This window comes from Phocoena sinus, chromosome 10, assembly GCF_008692025.1.
Source record: "Phocoena sinus isolate mPhoSin1 chromosome 10, mPhoSin1.pri, whole genome shotgun sequence".
Lineage (NCBI taxonomy): Eukaryota > Metazoa > Chordata > Mammalia > Artiodactyla > Phocoenidae > Phocoena > Phocoena sinus.
The window spans coordinates 48,970,234-48,989,403 of NC_045772.1; the positions used below are offsets into that span (position 1 = coordinate 48,970,234).

General features: G+C 39.9%; 1 protein-coding gene across 6 annotated transcripts in view; it reads left to right on the plus strand.

Moving 5' to 3' along the window:
- The window catches only part of MDM1 (Mdm1 nuclear protein), a 29,057-nt gene extending 25,608 nt beyond the window's left edge, over window positions 1-3,449 (plus strand). For all 6 annotated transcript variants that reach the window (XM_032646765.1, XM_032646760.1, XM_032646761.1 and 3 more), the window contains 2 exons: window positions 1,310-1,369; window positions 2,604-3,449. In XM_032646765.1, coding sequence (XP_032502656.1) covers window positions 1,310-1,369; window positions 2,604-2,716 — 173 coding nt within the window. In that variant the 3' untranslated portion in view covers window positions 2,717-3,449. The remainder of the gene's footprint in view (window positions 1-1,309; window positions 1,370-2,603) is intronic.
- Window positions 3,450-19,170: the final 15,721 nt, after the last annotated feature.

A 19,170-nucleotide genomic window follows, 5' to 3' on the forward strand; every position in this document is an offset into this window, starting at 1 on the left:
TGCCTGGTTGTAGAATTCAGAGTCATAAAATATTTTCCTTTGGTTTTATTAGGTGTTGCTCTGCTGTTTTCTAACGTCCACTATTATGACTGAGAAGTCTGAAGCTCTTTTTATTTTTGATCTTTTGTATGTGGCTTTCTTTTTTTTCCTGGCAGCTCTTGGCATCTTCTCTTTATACCCAGTGCTCTAAAATTTTATAGTGGGTCCCTTTTCATTCATTTTGCTAGTACTCACTAGACCTTTTCAATCTGAAAAGTCATGTTCCTCAGTTCTGGGAAATTTTCTTAAGTTATTTAGTCAGTGATTTCTTCCCCTCCACTTTCTATTTCTTCCTTCCAGCACTACTATTTTTCAGATATTGGACGTGTTGAACATGATATTTTCTTATCTTACCTCTCCTATTTTCCATCTCTGTCTTTTTGTTTTAATTTGAAAGGGTCACTAATTTTTATCTTCTACTTGAGTTTTTAAATGATATTTTGCTATATTTTTAATTTCTAAGATTTTTTAAACACTACATACTCCTTTTATACAGCATCCAGTTCTTATTGCATGGATGGCATGTTTTATCTGTTTGAGGAGATAAATGTTATATAAAATACCCCTATTTTGAATATGTACCCCCAGTTGAATCCAGTGTCCTTCAGTCAAAGTAGCTCTGATAAACCTTCTCTAGCAATGAGACCTCCATTCCTCTTTTGGGAGAGTTACCCTGCTGTACAAATTTGAAGAAGGATCTGGCAGACTTTTGTAGAAAGACTTTCAACTAGATTCCTGACTCAGTTTTACCTTCGCTCCAACTCTCAGTGGTACTCAGAACTCCCAAAACCCCAGCCATCAGGGGAGCAAATTGGTTGCTTCTTGGTATCCCTCCTCTGCTGCCAAGGATTCGGCTCACTTGGCTATGATGACCACATACTCACTGCCCTTCCATTTGCTTCCCACTTTCCAAAATTTTGTTGCTGTTTTCTTGCTTCCCATTTTCGCTGTCCTGTGGGTTTATATCACTTTTGTAGATGTGTGTAGTCCAGCTGCCATCTTTAAAGAGAAGCTTACTGTATTTCTTTAAAGTTAGAATAGATCAGTATTTTCACTGAAAAGAATCCCAGGAGATTATCCATTGTTTGTTTACATATTTGCTAAGTACATTATGAATTAATGAATGGCCCTTTGGCAGTAATTTCTATTAAAGTTATAAAATTAATAAATTTTCTGACAGCCTGCCTTCACTTAGAGTTGACTATAAATAAGATATACTGTTGGGTGGCTTTGAAGGATAATTTCTTCTGGCTTTTTTTTTTTTTTTAAGTGGGAAAATCAAGGATGAACAATTTCCAGTTACCCCAGCAAGAAGCCTTTAATGATGAAGGTATTTTAATAGTCAAAGAACACAAGATAAAAGTATAATGTTTTATTATATAGTAGTTCATAATAGTATGATCTTACATTTGGTTAGCACTTTATAGTTTACAAAGTACTTCCACAGATGTCATTTCATTAGAACCTTGAAACCCTGTGAAGAGGGTGAAATTATCCCCATTTTATAAATGAGTAAACTGGAAAATAAGCCTTGAAGAATCTTTTTTAAAACAAACAGTTGGCAAGAGATTGTGCCTAGCATCACACCTAAGGTCAGTACTCTGTTTTACAGCCTGGGTAGCTGGTGGCTCAGGAATTCAGCCTAGCATTATATCCATCATTTTTTTCATATGTCTGTATATTCTTAAAATATATATAATTAGGGAAAATGAATTTTTTTTCTTTCATTTTGACAAATTCATTTGCTTCTAATAGTGGCAGGAGGAATTTTGAATTCTCAATGTTGAACAATTGAAATTACTATTTTAAATGTACCCTAAGAAGTAGGAAATTACTAAATTTTGAATTTGAAATTAAATTTGAATTAATACTTTATGTATTATAGCTTCACACACATTAAAGGTTTTCTCTTAGCAAGTTTGAGACTTTTTTCAGAATTCAGTGAGCTGGAAATCAAGTTGCTATGTTTTGAAATGCCAATATCTGGACACTTTGAATCCAGTTCTGTTTTCTTTTTAATGGAAGAACAGTGTTTACAAATAACTTGATAAGAGATTTACTTGCTCCAGTTGTGGAATTTCACTAATAATGAAGGGTAGCGTATTAAAGTCAGACATTATTTCTACATTAAGTGAAATTATTTTAGAAATGTGATGTGAGTACCATGTTAAGGTATGGCATTTCATTTTTAAAACATTAAAGTTCTTCTGCTCGAACAGCTGTGCTTTTTAAAGTAGGACAAGGCAATATGATGATGAACTGTTTCCGAGTAATACTGAAATCACAGGCCAAGTGTTTAGGTAATGACATAGTGGGATTTCAGGAAGGAAACAGAATGCTCATTTAACATTAAAATGTTTGATTTCTAAATATGATAAACTTGGAAAATTACTATGAACTATCCTAAAAATGTTGATATCTTATATTTTAATACATTACTGGTTTCTGACAGAGTCAATATTGACATTACAAAGCTTGATGCTTTTAATTTGCTGTTAATGTTTTGAAACATAGTATTTTTATAAGACATATTTTTTGCACTGAATATAATTCTTTCGTTACAGATGAGGACAGATTATCTGAGATTTCTGCTCGCTCCGCAGCTTCTAGTCTCCGGGCTTTTCAAACTCTGGCACGAGCTCAGAGAAGGAAGGAGAATTTCTGGGGCAAAACATAATTAGACATACACCTAGTTAAGTTGCTTTTATCTAGGGGAACCACTGGCATAATCTTCTTTATTGCTTTACTATGTTAAGACTACAAGTGTTTGGATTTTTTTCTAACATTTCCTACCTAAAAAGAATTGTTTGATTTTTCAATAGCCAATTCAATTTACTTGGAAAATTTTTAACATAGGTTCATAAAAATTTAACTTTTGAAGAATTCATTTTGCATCTGTCCCAAAGTACAAAGACATAGAGTATATAGTTCTTCACATGTTCTAACTTGTATTAGGTGTCAGGGGTAGCTGGTAGAATTGTGAATTTCACCTATCCAGAGAATATTCTTAAAAATGAATAAAGTGAAGTAAAAATTAAGATATAAGTGTGAAGTATACATTCCCCCCAAGATTGGCTTTATGTATGTTTACAGTTGTAGATGTCATAAAATGAATTTGTTGTTCCTTTAACTTTTGCTGTGGTGTTTATTTTTATTTTAGTACCTTCTGTATATGGTTACAGTGTTAAAATAATTGTTCTTTAGATTGAAAATACCAGCTTTTGTATATACTTTTCTTATTTATGTAACAAAGTTTGCTGAGAGAATATGTATATTTTTGATCTTTGTGTGTATTCTGTTTGTATAAGGACTTTGGCTTACATTTGAATAATGTCTGAATTTTGAAAAATTATTTGTAAAATGGAGAATTATAACTTTGTAGACATTTTGAAATAAAAATTGATCAAGTGTTTCAGTTCTGTTTGTTTCAAGGGTTTCAAGGGTTTGGCTTCTCTAGAAAGTTATTATCTGGAACAAATAATTATTTTTTAAAAACATTCTACTCACAACAACTTAAACATATCATACTTCTTTTGCAGCTTGGTCCAAATGCAGCAAAACTGAGTCCACAATGTTTTTGCACAAATGTAGGAAAAATGTAGAATTTCCAAGGCAAACTCATTTTTTAAAAATTTAACACAAACTTTTTTTTTTTAAGAATTTTGTTTTTAATATATTTATTTTTGGCTGCACTGGGTCATTGCTGCACATGGGCTTTCTCTAGTTGCAGTGAGCAGGGGCTACTCTTCGATGCGGTGCACGGGCTTCTCATTGCGGTGACTTCTCTTGTTGCAGGGCACGGGCTCTAGGCGTGCAGGCTTCAGTAGTTGTGGCTCGTGGGCTCTAGAGTGCAGGCTCAGTAGTTGTGGCGCACGGGCTTAGTTGCTCCGTGGCATGTGGCATCTTCCCAGACCAGGGCTGGAACCCATGTCCCCTGCATTGGCAGGCAGATTCTTAACCACTGTGCCACCAGGGAAGTCCCTAACACAAACTTTTTGACTATACTTCTTTACTCTTAGGACATGTTCTGTGGTCTTACTCTTTATCTCGCAGGTCATGATAAACTTAATTTTCTAAAAAGTATGGATTTCATAAAATATTTACAATAGATAGAAGGTACTGAAGATGAGACACAGAATATTCATGCCTGTTCGTTAGAAAGCAAGTGAACAGTCTGTTCTAAAGTGCTTAATGTGGTCGAGTGCATTTGCAAATCACTGATTCACAATAAGTCTTAAAGATCTTATGTTACCATGAGGTTATAAAGAACTGTGGTCATGCAAAGTATTTGCTTACATTTCACAGACGTTTTAAAAACGTTTGTGGATTTAAAAACTAAGGCACTAAAGATGGAAATAAAAACTAGAAATTAGTGTATAATTGGATTTTAGAACACAGAACACAGATCATCTTGTCTTCTATACACATGTGTACTGAGGCATATCAGTTGTAAAATAAATTTGAAACATTATTTCTCTGGAAGCTTAATGTATCATTGTCTTCTTTCTAAAAAGCTTGTTAGTTTAGTTGGTTAGCATAGAGTTTTCAATGGCTGGCCAGTGATCTACAGTAAAGAGAGGAATTATAGCTTGCTTGCAGGGAATTGTGCATAACACACAGTCTGTTTTATCTAAGCCACAGAGTGTAGAATCTGGATACACCCTTTGGATAAGTCAGACCACATGAACTTGGTCTATCAGGTGTTAAGATGGATTAGGGTATGGTTATCATGAGGCTGAGGTCATTACCCCAGCCTCCGCATGACACTTAAGCTTTGCAGTATACTTCTAACTGCCTCTTAAAAGCCCTATTCAGAGGCCCAAGGGAGAGAATAGTGTTGAGGGATCAGTACTATTTCATCATTCTCCCTAAAAGAGCAACTCAAAGGACATGCATTTGAGTTGGTGAGTGGTTTTAATTACACAAGAAATGCTCCATGAGATTTGCTGGCATCTAGGAGTTGGAGTTGTTAATTCAATTTTTTATCAATTTTATTAAGGCATACTTATGTATAATCTGCAGTTATTAAAGATTTTGCAGCTCAATGAGTTTGGAAAAAATGTGTACATCGTGAAACCAACACCACAACCAAGATACATTGTATTTCCATCATGGAAAAAGTCTCCTCATTTCCCTTTGCAGTTCAGTCCATCCATCCACCCCTGGTCCCCAAGGCAATCACCAATCTGTTTTCTGTCAGTATAAATTAGTTTACAAGAATTTTATTATTTATTTATTTTTGACTGTGTTGACTCTTTGTTGCTGCGTGGGCTTTCTCTAGTTGCGGAGAGCAGGGGCTACTCTTCATTGCGGTGTGCGGGCTTCTCACCGCGGTGGCTTCTCTTGTTGTGGAGCATGGGCTCTAGGCTCGTGAGCTTCAGTAGTTGTGGCATGTGAGCTCAGTAGTTGTGGCTCCCGGGCTCTAGAGCGCAGGCTCAGTAGTTGTGGCGCACGGGCTTAGTTGCTCTGCGGCATGTGGGATCTTACCAGACCAGGGATTGAACCCATGTCCCCTGCATTGGCAGGCAGATTCTTAACCACTGTGTCACCAGGGAAGTCCCACAGAATTTTATATAAATGGAACTATCTTTTATATATGGCTTTCACTCAGAATGTTTTTGAGAGTCATCTATGTGTTGGGCACATATGTTTCCTTTTAATCCACTCATTCACAGTGGACTTTTGGGTTATTTGCAGTTTCAGATTATAATGAATATTTGATATCTATGTGCAAATCTTTGTAGGCATGTGCTTTAATTTCTCTGGAAAATCCTAGGTAATTCCATTTTTATTCATCTTTAATATAACTTCTACTTTACGTATATGGTACACACCCAAATCACTGTTATAAACTGGTGGTTTGGTCATTTTGTCAAAATTGGTATCTCACAAACTAGACAGGGGAGCAAATGTCAGGATCACAATGGAAGTAGCACACCTACTGCCTCTGTTCTTCCTTACCCCCATCTTCACCCCAGATCCTGAGATTCTCATGTGTCCCTGGCTGAGAACCCAGATAAAAATGCACAAACACACATATATGGGAGACTTCGTTCAATTCAATTTCATACACGTGTATGGGAAGGCATGTTCATGTTGGATCTCATCTCGATCTCTGTGTGGGAGTCTGAACTCCAAGTTAAGCACTCTTAAAGGATGATTTTGAGGATTAAGGGCAAAGAACATGATAAACATGCTTAGTACATGGCAGGAAATGTTACCATGAGATTTAAGTATAAATATCCTGGTTTTACCGATGGGAAAACCCTCTTAGGTTAAATGACTGGACCAAGACTTGACAGCTGGTGGAGTAAATCTAGGTCTTTTTACTTGAAATCTGCCCACGCTGCCTGCTCTAGAGTGTTTATACTAAAATTGTGAGTCCTACTGTAATTCATTTCTCTCTGGTTGATTCATTTGGGAGTTAATTTAACTTTGTCATCTTAGAAGATAAATTAAACATCTTTATGTCTAGTCGGGAAAAAGAGTATATGGGCAATGAGTTATTGTACAAATGGACTGAACCAGAGTAAAAGTGAGTTAACGTTCAAAAACAGTTTGTTTCATATAAGTAGTGTTGCAGTTGGCTACTCAGGGAGCTCAAGGATGGATTATGTACCTTTGTTGCAGTTGTAGACACCCCCAAAATATCACAACTTCTGGAAGTTTACCTAAGGAACAAATAATCTAAAACGGTAAGTGATCTTAGAATCATTTACATTTGGTTTGGGAATATGTTTTTGGTCCTTTTCCATGTGGTGGCATTAGTCACGATAGCGTGCTCAGGACCCAGTCTTTGTCAAACTGCCAGCATCGCTGTTTCCTAAGATGAGTCAGTGGCACAAAGGCTACTCCAGGCAAAAGAACAGTCTCTGTCATTGGATGAGCTAGGGTTGTGCCCTGCCTGGGAAACCAGCCTGCCCCTCTAGCCTAACTCATGTATTAAAATCAAGCCAGTGGTATCTTCACTATGGTATCTTCGCTAATGTTGATCCTGTACTCTGACTTGGCCTTATGCATGTTTCTCCTGTGGAGGCACAGAAACACCCAGCCCTTTTTGGTCCTCTCAGATTCAGAGCCAAGCTCCCTTAAACTCTGTTTCATGTGTCATTCCCACCTTGTCCTGCAAGGCCTGCTAAGGATAGAAGCCTTTCTCAAGCAGAGGGCGGCTCGCCTGCTGTACTGCCCCTGCTATAAGGCAGGTAAGAAGAAAGAGTAGTCTCCCTAAAGACAGCATCCACTTCTCTTCCACTAAATGCTCCCTACCCACTAGTCCCTTCCGTGGCTTCATTACTCCCCAGGCCCATATCAGAGCATGTCCTTGGAAACTGAGTGAGAGATGAGGAGCAGGGCCACCGAGGTCCCTTTGGAAGTCAGAGCAGGAGAGCAACAGATAGACTGATGTTTGGGTAGGTCACAACCAACTCGGACCACGCGACTAATTCGAGCCATGTAGTGGACAATATCGATAATGTTGGGAAATTGTTCAGTTCCCCCCTATGTATTTTATACCCAGTAGTATCCTATCCTGAAGCTGGCTTTTGGGCCAATTGTTAAATATTCAGAACTTTTGTGAGCAGGTTGTTAAACCATCAGTAGTTTGAAATTGACAATTTTGAAAATGGTGGGAGTATTTACTCCACAGAAATTGGCAAATGCTATAGACTAGGGTTTCCTCCCCATTACCTCCAGAGGCAGTATACAAGCTCACCATGGCAGCCACTACATCAGTCTCTGCTTTTCTTTCCATATCATTTGCCTGATAGAGAAAATGATCCATTTCAGGAAGAAGAAAAGAGCAGCTCAAGATAAGCTATGAGATTTATTAAACCATTCACATCTTCCTTGGCTTATAAAAATAAAGTACTTTGGTTTAATTTCCTTTCTTGGCTGAAGTCTACCTAGAAAATAAAAATAAGCCACAAATAGCAGATACTAGACTATACAGGGACACTACCCATGATCCACCCACAGAATTATCCAGAAATGGAGCCTGGGAATCTGTATGTGTCATCCTCAGGTGATTCTGATATTCAGGTAGTTTGGGAACCACTGGCTTTGGGGTTATAATAAGCTATGGTTGAATCCCAACTCAACCTGTAGTAAGCTGGTTAAATCCCTTTGAGTTTGTTTCTCATCTACAAAACTTATGATTAAGGCCTGTAAAGACGTTTCATGTATGTTACCCAAATGTCATTCTGGAACCAAGCAGAACCTCCCTCCCCCCCAAGTACAAAACTGAGCAGTTAATGATTAGGACAATAGAGTCACAGACTCAGTGTCTGATGCACATTCCTGAGCTGTTTTACAGATACTATAACTGCCACCAAGGGAAAGAAAAACAAACAAACAAAAACCTGCCTGATGACCAGACTGTAGTCATGATATAAGTTTCTTCATCTTGAGTAGTTCTGAATCTATGGCTAGCACAGCTCCAAGAAACTGGCCTCAAGAGAATGGGATTAACATTACTGCTCATAATAATCTATATCTTTGTGGGCATCAAAATAATTGTAGCTTGCTCTGCCCATATATGTAAGCGGGCAACTAAAATTGTCAGCAAAGAGATGCTACAGACCCAGGTTGACATCTTCCACTCTTGAGAATATGGTGCCCTATGTCAGTATGAAGATGTTACAGAAGATAGACCTTCCCCCTTAATCCCTTGGAAATGGAATGATGCTTGATAGTGGGGAATTGAAAGCAGCTCTTTGCCCCTTTCCTGTTTGCCCATTTCTGTTCCCCTCTAACCTTAAAAAACCTAATTATAGGAATGAGATCACTAAGCAGTTGAAACTAACTCCTGACTTATGCTCTCCTGAACGTACACCATGCCTTGCCTAAACTATTGATTCTTTTCCTAGATAAAAAGAAGTAAGAATGAAGAAATAAGCAGTTAAAAAATGATTAGCTCTCTACCCCCAGCAGCCCCCTAAGCAATCCTGCAGGCAGATCACACAGGTAAGACAACTTCTGAAGAGAGAGTCAGCTAGTCTACACTCAATGGAGAATGATATAGAACCTAACCTCCTGCCTCGATGAATCACTGAGATTCTTCCCCGCCCCCCTATTTTTTCCTTTAAAAACGGTCATGGCTGAGCAGAATCTTTGGAATTTGTCTCTGGACATGAGTCCACCATCTCCCCAGATTGCTGGGTTTTCTGATTAAAGTATCTTTCCTTTCTACTGACATTTGCCTCTCAATTATTGGCATATGAGCTGTGAACAGCCAAACCTGGATTCGGTTACAATTCAATTGGAAATGTTAGTTCTGTTATTTTGAAGGCAAATTTTCATTAAAACAATGGTAGGGGAAAGGTGTGTTTTAGAGAGGCTGAATTTAAATTAAAAAGCCAGAGGCGGTGTATCCTGAAATCGTGGCATCTCGCATCACAGCCCTGTGTGCGATGACCTACATTCAGCTCACACAGAGGCAGTTTGGGGCAGGGGTGCTGACATGATTTGTCTATTTCCGTTATGTGGTAAAGCAAAGAAGTCTGTGACTACAGTGTTGTGACTCAGCGATTCTAGAAGGTGGAATCAATTACTCGGTATATGCAAAGTGTATTAGAGGAACCATGAATTGGAGATGTTATCAGGTATGAGCCAGACATGCAGAGATAAAGGACCCATGATAATTACTGATGAAAGGAAAGATAGGCAAGGTTGGTCTCTGAATGAATGCACAGTCAATATCAAAGATTTCCTTCTTTTGCTACAAGTTATTACTTTTTTGGAGATGAATTAAATAAAAACTCAGAGTTTTGTAACTTCAAGAAGGAAATATAAACTAACCTAAGTGCCACACACTATGGGAAAATGTAGAAACATTACACTCATAAATTCAATTACAGTCAGACTTTGAACATGTCACCCAGGAAAATTTTGCCCACAATGAGTACCTTAGCAGTTAATGTTCCCGTTAAAAATTATTCAGGTCAAAACAGTTAAGGTTCTGGAAAAAAACCAAAGAAAATTGAAAATAGGTTTGTGTGACAATACTCACACTTTTGTTGCATAAAGAACCAGTAATAAGGTTTAACTTGTAATTTTGCAAAGATGAAACGTCCAAAGTACTATACTAATTTGAGAGTATAACCTGGCATTAACAAACACTCCGGCCTGATCACTTTAATTACTGTGAATTGTAGCTGCCAAGACTTTAAAAACATCACAGGTCAAGGCTCTAAGAACATAATCAGTTTTTTTCATCATTCAGAATCAACATGTGAGGACCAAGAAGAAACATTTTTTAAAAATTTTAATTTAGGTTTGTGTTTATAATTTGAATATAAAAAGACAGTAAAGACTAATATCAACACATACAGTTCTTTAATTATTTAAATAATATATTAGAAAACCTTAGAAGCAGAACACTTTTGATTAGAGAAGCTCCTAAAAATCTGGCAATCCTTATTTTATAAATTTAGCGACTATATTCATTTATTCATTCATTAAAACTGCATGCAAAAATTCCACAGATATTTTCTGCTATGCACAATGTTAATCCTAGTGTCTCTTTAAGATTAAACACAAGTCACAGCTGCAAGTTACAAAATAATCTACCAGACATCTAGATATTGGTTTTTTGTTAATTCCATATAAGGAGAAAAATCATTTTCCACTCATGATTCATGGATTTCAAATTTTCTGTAACAATTAATTTCCGTTTCCTTCTCTGGAGGGCATCGTAACCAGCCAGCGAGTCTTCCTTTTTCCTGTGTCAGGTTCCCTTTGTTAAACTCTTTCCTAGTTGCTAATAACAAATTCATCAGTTACAGTAAAATATGGTATGAGTGGTTTGTGTGTGTACCTATGTGTTTGCATGTATGTTACTGATAATACCAACACACTACCTCAGTTACTTTATGCACACTAAATAAGATAGAAATAACAAGTCTTGCATCTTTTTTCCTCTGTCAAATCAAGCTGCTTTAAAGAACATTTGCCCTGTCTCTGCCTTCTGGTTTTCCTGGGCTCCAAGGTGCCGGTTACTCTAGAACTCACCTTTTCCTTGGCCTTTGCAGGTCGTCTCAAATCCAGATGCAGCAAAGACACAAGGTCAAATGTGTTGGAGTACATTACCATATTTTTCTCTGGGTGAATGGTGCAATCCCCACGAGTCTTCCTACAGTAGATTTTCTTTAACAATTGTAACAAGACTACAATGAAGCTGGAAAAAAGAAACACTCCCAAATATTTGTTTTAAACAGAGCTTATGCTCTTGGGTCAGGCGAGAGGATGTTTGAATCTTGGTTCTGCCACTTGTTAGCTGTGTGATCCTGGGCAAGTTACCTAATTTCTGAGCTCCAGTGGATGAGTATGTTAAATAGGGTAATAAGCATAAGTTATTTCAAATTGTTATTGTGAAAATTAAGTAATTCTGTGCACCTGAAGCACTTAATGTTGCCACATAGAACTCGAAAATTATAATGATTATTTTCTCCTTCACTTCCTAAAATTGCTCAGTTTTATTGGAAATGAGGGTGGCTGGGAGGAATGAAAGTTATTCTCACTTAGCATTTAAAACATTTTTTTTTTTTTTTTTTTTTTGAGGTACGCGGGCCTCTCACCGTTGTGGCCTCTCCCGTTGCGGAGCACAGGCTCCACACGCGCAGGCTCAGCAGCCATGGCCCACGGGCCCAGCCGCTCCGCGGCATGTGGGATCCTCCCAGACCGGGGCACGAACCCGTGTCCCCTGCATCGGCAGGCGGACTCTCAACCACTGCGCCACCAGGGAAGCCCTAAAACATTTTTAATTAGCAAGTGAGACAGGAAGTCAGGGCAGTGGCCCAAGGGCCAAGGAGGGTCAACCTTAAGAGGTGCCCAGCAGCTCATTGGCATCTCTTTGTCTGGACCTCGAACATGGTCTCCTCTGACTCCTTTCTACCACCCACCCAAATGGGACTAGAAAGAGAAGTCTATAAAAAGAGAAGAGAGAGGATGCAGTTCACACGGAAGCCTGCAACTACAGCAATGCACCTACCCTGGAGATTCAGAGAAACATCCAGTAAAGGGGTATATTGTTAAACCAGCTACCATGCTGGGAGACTGGAGCTCAGCACAACTGGGAAAACTCTGGGAGCTCGTATCTGAGCGCTGAGGGTCGAAGGAGTTCCCAAGGAGTCACTGACTGAAGGAGGCAGGATGGAGAGGAAAGTGAATAAGCATCAGTAGCGTCAATGCTCTGGCAACTCTTGTGTGGAAAGGATGAGATAGCCCTCAGGCCAAGGTGTGCACTTAAGAGGTGGAGGGGTAGGTAGAGGGAAGCGCCTAGTGTCTGCTGCAGTGCTGTGTTCTTCTGTCCTCTGTCCTGATTCCTTGAAGTCAAGCTCTACAAGTCTGAGTCCTGTCCCACAAATACCTGCCTTGTCAAAAGTGCAAGTCTTTTTCAGTTGGCTTGGGTTGCCATAACAAATTACCCCAGACTAGGGGGCTTAAACAACAGGAATTAATTTTCTCACATTCCTGGAGGCCAGAGGTCTGACATCATGTTGGCAGCAACGTTGGTTTCTTCTGAGGTGTGTCTCCTTGGCTTGTAGATGGCCACCTTCTTCCCACGTCTTCACATGGTATCTCCCTGTGTATCAATCTCCTCTTCTTATGAGGACACCAGTCATGTTGGATTAGGACCCACCTAGATTATCTCATTTTAACTTGATTACCTCTCAAAACACTCTTCCCAAATACAGTCACATTCTCAGGTACTGGGGGTTAGGACTTCAACATATAAAATTTTGGTGGGTGGGGGAGAGGAACACAGCTCAGCCCATAACAGGTATATATCAAAAAAACATGAAGTTTGGGGGTCAAAGAATGTACACATTTTATATTTATTGATTGGTCGTATTGCCATCCTGAAAAAAAAAAGGTTAATCTTCATAATCGAGAAAAAAATGAAATTGTGTTTCTTGCACACCTGAGCTTGTAGCCTGAGCATCTACTGAAACCCACATCATGCCTGCATCACCTGGGGAATGGGTAGGGGGTATAATCCTTGGCAGGCAGTGCTGGTGGGAGTGTAGGAGGTGAGGAAATTCTCTGTAATGTAGCGAGCTGTTATTTTGATATAGTAAATATAGATCCTTCCCACTTCCCCGCCCCAACCGGGTATTTTCTGTTAAACTGTTTTTCTCCCAATTCAGCACTAACTAGACCATAAGCTAGTATTACCTATGAAGATTGTCATTGAATAATGGGAGTAGTAGAGTTATTTTATTTTGGATTTCTTCAAAAGATAAAACTGAATGTTTTTAGCCCCTGAGAGAGACTCAAAGTGGCCAAACTGGGGATGGAAAAGGGAAGGAGAGGGGATGGAAGTTGGGGGTTTCCTGAGGAGGAGCCCTTCCTTGAGACTTTCCTAGATGGAGCCCTGAGTTGAGTGAGTGAGTGAGGATTGTGGACATTTGTTAGCTTGGGGCAATGGTGTGCTGGAGCCGCTGTACCTGCTCATGAGAGCCAATGGTGGCATCTCTTCCCAACTCCATGTTCAGTGCTCTCGCGTTGACAGCTTGGAATCGGCCACAGTAGGAGTATTTACACTGCAGAATTGGCAACTGTGACAAATCAAGGTTTTCCCCATGGAGAACCGATTGTTAAACAATTACCAGCACACCACTAGTTTGGAATCTACTGAGAAGAAAGGGGACTTCTGCTTCACTTCCTGGGTAGTATCCAGAGAGGTGGAAACCTTTGGAAATCTGTCTCATGTCCACCCCATGTCTAGCAAAAAATAGAAATGACTCTGTGGCCTGTGTATTGTCTTAGCAGAAAGGTTATGAGACAGCATCCCAGAATTTCCCATGGCCACAGAGGGACAGGGGAGATGCTCAAATTTGTCCTGTAGTTTCAAGAGGGACTCAAGCAATTGAAATGGAGCTGAGCCTGTGCTCTTTGATGATCAACGATCAGTCAGGAAGATCTGTCTCTCAGTAGATACAAGGTGGACAGCTGACCACAGAGGACCAGGTTCCTCCCTGCTCCCACTGGTGGGCAGGGACATGGAGATAACTCCAGATGTAATAGAAAAGTGGGAGGGATTAATTGATTCTGATCACCTGGAGTTGACTCCACTCTATCACCCACCTGAAAGTGAAGTTCCATTACAGAGAAAAACCGTGTTTTTTGCACTTCTAGGCTTTTTTGCACGTCGAAGCACCATGCACGTCGAAGCACCATGCACGTCTAGCCTGAGCTTTATACGCACCACTTGAACTCTTAAGAAAGTCGTAATACTATCTGGGTTGTTTCTGCGTACACTAGGTGAGCATCACTTCCCCAAGTCTTCTCCTTGTAAAAGTTCTAAACGTTTGATAAGTAAAAGCGACACAGTATTAATTAACTTGTGATTTCTTTTTGAAAATGCTTGGGTGGTGCGGTGGTTAAGCAACTGAGCTGTGGAGTTTGACTGACTGGGCTCAGATCTTCTGCGTTGACATACTGATGTCATCTCTTAGGCAAGACACTGAATTTCTCTAAGCCTTGTTCCTCCCTCAAGGATTAATTGAGTAGGTCCATAGAGGATTCCTACACAGTGCCCTGTACACAGCAAACATGCAGTAAACGCTAGCCATTATTAGAAGCGAAATGACAGTAATCAATGGGTTTTACGTGACTTGTCCTTTGCTTACGTTATTCAATTAAATGTTCAGAATGATCTTATGAGTTTATCTCCCATCTGCCAGTAAGAAAATTGAGGCTGAGATAAGCTGGAATCCAAACCCAGCTCTTTTAACTCTAAAGCCTGTGTGTTCCTCTCCATGCCGTGGAGAAATGGACAAGGGGCACTTACAGCCTTCTCTTAAATCAGTGGCATTTCAACTGATAGTTAAATGCCAGAGTTAATCTGACTGCAACAGATTTCTGAGGCTCTCACAACTAGCAGGGGGCAGAGGAGGAGTTTAAAGCGAGGTTGATCCAGTGCTGGGCCTCAGCACAAAACCAATGAAACCACTCTCTTCCATTCCACTGCCTTTTCCATTCTGCCTCTCCAGATCAAAGGAGGCTCCCCCCATTTTCTGATACTTCAATCAATCTCACTAAGGACTTGATAAACATCCTTGCATGCACGTTGATTGCAAACGCTGATCTCTGAAAATGCACCATTGCCAAACTGCTTGCAAAAGTAGGCCGGTCAAGGGCATTGATTCCAATAAAGGTCTTACTAAATTTGATTTCCCTTTGAAAAATTGCGAAATAGTCATAAAAACACCCTTGGAATTAAGTAGGCTGGATTTCCCTAAATGAGATTCCCAGAAAAGCACCAGCCTCTTAGAACTTGAGATGTCTCAGAAGGTAACAGATAAAGGCTCCTGCATTGAGATGCCAGTGCAGTGATTTCTCTGGGTAGTGGCTCAGTTCTTAGTCACCACGTATAGTATTTACTGTGTCTCCTCTAGGGTATAGATATTACTGTTACCATGAGCAATGGAATGAGAGAATGGAAGAACCAAGGTGATTATACAGCAGCGGGAGTCAAACTGCTTACACCTGTCAGAATAGCACTTATCAAAGACAACAGACTGCAAGTGTTGGCGAGCTTCTGGAGAAAGGGACTCCTCCTGCACTGTTGGTGGCAATGCAAATTGGTGCAGGTGTTATGGAAAAGTATGGAGTTTCCTCAAAAAGTTAAAAATAGAATTACTGTGTGATCCAGCAACCCTACTGAGAGAAGAAGACAAGAGTACAGCCATCTGGGTAAAGGACTGGGGAACAGCCTTGGGCAAAACAGGTCTTGCAAGCTAAAAAAGGCCCTGGGGGCCTGAGTCCCGGCATTGGGGGGTGGGGGGGGGAACCGGTCTCACAGGTAAACCCCTTGAAGACAAGAACTGTGTACCATCCTCAGAACATAGCCCAGATGCCAGCATGGAGGAGGTGAGGTACAGCTGTTTGCTGAGTAAAGAAATGAACTTCCAATTTTGAAGGGCATGATGAGTTGGTGTATATTTAATTGACCAATGGACAGAATCACAAGTCATGTGAGGAACTGTTTAGTTCCTCTGACCACATCAGGGACTGCATTTTTTTTTTTTTTGAAAAAACAAAAACAACCCCCCCCAACATTTCTGGAATTTTATAATGCTTTCCCTTTCTTACGCATTCAGAGACACATCTCAGCTTGGCTACGCTTCCTCTCATTCCTTGAGTTTCAGCAGCAACAAACATTTCCAGCATTGAAGACAATGCCAAATAGCTTTAAAGTAGGCAACACATTACCTTTTGCATAATGTTTGCATGGTGCAAAATGTTCCTATGCCACTGATTTTTTTTCGTGAAAAAATAATGGACTTACAGATGGGATTGCCATATCATTTTGACTTGCGTATATTTAAATTTTGATTTGTCTTTTCTCCTGGTGAAGCTAACCACAGAGTTGAGGGACTCGAATACCCTATTCGTTGGATGATAATCTGGAGCTACCAAGGAAAGAAAATATTCTTCCCTGTGGTATAAATTTTTAGACATGGTTATAAACAGGTTTAAGCAGGACTTCTTTTTTTTTTTAAGAAAAGGTATATATTGACTTAAGCAGAACCTTAAAAAATAAAACACAAAGAGAAAAATATAAAACTGTGTATAGCATGACCTCATTTTTGTAAAATTAGAATAACCGAGTTAGCATATTTATAGAAAAGAATGTGGAGGACTATGCACCAGGCTGTTAAAGAGGATTTTTCTGGAGGGCAGGATTGCAAGAGACCTTCACTTTTCACATTACAGTTTTCTGGTTTTGCTATGCAAAAATGTGCAGAAAATCCTAGGAAATTTTCTTATTTATAGCTTTATTCTGGGGGCTATTTTGCTTTTCTTCATCCTCAGTGTGGCAGTGCTGTCTAAAACATCATTTACAAATTTGGCTAATCATTGTTGTTGCTGCCATTATTCTGTTTTCTCATGACACTAGGGAAAATATTTTCTAGCTTAGTGTCTTCTCTATCCAATTGTTCCTGATTTTTAAAAGAGGAATGGCGTATCATCCTGAGAACATAGCCCAGCCTAGTATGTATCTTTTGTTTACATATTTAGGGACATGTTTTTCTTTAATGATATGATTATATTGTAAAAGTCTGAGACTTTTATAATTCAGTGAATCATAATTTCCCCCCACAGCTAAAATTTATCAACTGCTTACAGCAAAGAATTTCCAAATTATGAGACTAGTTCCACAGTAGGTGGAACCCTGGGGCATGTCTCCAGCAGTGAAGCTGATGAGGGCTTGTGCCATGGCAGTATGGACCACACCCTGAGTCAGAAAGTCCCTTAGACGACTGGAGTTCAAATGCAGCAACCGATGGAAGAATCCCTCTGTGACATCCATGATGTGCCAGATTCCTCACCTCAAGGACTTCAATAGCAGTCGTGGGAGAGAGACTGGATTCTCTAGCCCTAGTCAAGTCTTCAGAGGACTGCAGGCCTAGCTCTTAACTACAAATCATGAGTGACCCTGAGCTAGACTTTTGGAAATTATATGAGATAACAAATGTTTGTGGTTTTAAGGTGCTAAGTTTTGGGGCAATTTATTACATAGCAGTAGCTGACTAATAAAAAAAGAAAAGAGTGAATATATATGTTGGGCGGTGTTGGCAGTTGCCAGGGTGGTTGGGGAGGCTTCCCTGAGAAGGAGTTTTGTAACAAACACCTGAGGAATTTGGGGTGATAACGGTGTGTCAGTGGAGGTTCATCAGCTGTAACAAATGTGCCACTCTGGTGTGGGATGTTGATAATGGGGAGTCTAAGCATGGAGTCAGAGGGTACATGGAAAATCTCCGTGAACTAAAAACTGCTCCTAAAGATGGGGAGAGAGAAAGAACCCCTGAAGGAGATGAAGGAGTGAGTCATGTGCACATCTCGGGGAGATGTCTTGTTACTCTTCCTATAGCGCTGAAGTCATGTGGAACTTACTTCAGTTATTTGGATGCACTATTTTCCTTCTTAACTCCAGGTCTTCCCACATGTTATTTCCTTCACCCATAACTCACCCCTTGCCCCCTCCCTGCCACTGCACCCCATCCCACTCCCACTGCCGACCTCCTCATCAACTCCTCATTTAGCCATCAGGTCTTAGTTTAGATGCCACTTCTTCATATCTGTCTAGTCTGGGGAAAGTACGTCTTCCTCGTGCTTCCTTTTGTCCCCTCTCTCCCCACCCCACCCCCATAGCACTTGACACACTGTAAGATGATGGCCTTTTTGGGAGGGTTTTCATTAGGTAGATGGTACTCTCTGTGAAGATAGGGCCAGATCTATCACAGTGATAACACGTACCCAGCAGAGCAATGGACACTTGGTAGGAACTCAATGCATATGTATCAAGTGCAAGAAGATATTCTGCTCCTGCTTGGACCAACCTCCGTCACCAAATAGCAGTCACATAAATGCTCTGAGTCTCTGTTTCCTCATCTGTAAAATACCTCCCTTGGAAGATTATGCTAAAGATCATAAATGGGCTGTGGAGATCACCTAGCTGAGTAAGTTTTATATAAGTATTGGCCACATTCTAGTGGTAGGAATTTGTTCCTTTACAAGACAGTGCATTCCATTCTATTATTGAACAGTCTATTTAGGAGAAAACAATTGCCTTGAAACTGGCAAAATTGGGGATTAATACCTTACCTCTGGGTAAGCCCCATTTTATTTTTTCAAACACAATTAGATTTTAGGATAGAGAGACAAATATTAGCCAAATTCTTCTTTCCTTCCTCCCTTCCTCCCTCAATCCCTCCCATCCTATTTCTTTCTTCTTTCTTTCCCTCCTTCCTTCTTTCTCTTCTTCCATCAGGTTTACTGAGATATAATGTATGCATAGTAAAATCCATCCGTTTTCGAAGTGCAGTTCTATGAATTGTGACAAATGTATGCAGTCTTACTACCACCTCCAGTCAAGAGATTTTAACTTTCTATTAATTCTCTGTTGATGACAACTCAAAGCAGTGTACGGTTCTTACACTACTCCCACTCTCTGCTAAAATGGAATTCTCTAATTTCAAATTATTCTGGCTTGTTCGCTCAGTGTTTGGGGCCTGGACATCCAAGGGGGTGCCTGTGTTTTGGGTTGATTCTCTGCTGGCCTAGAAGGCTATTATTCCAAAGTCATGTTGTTATACTGCATTCAGATTCCTTTTATGACTGTGG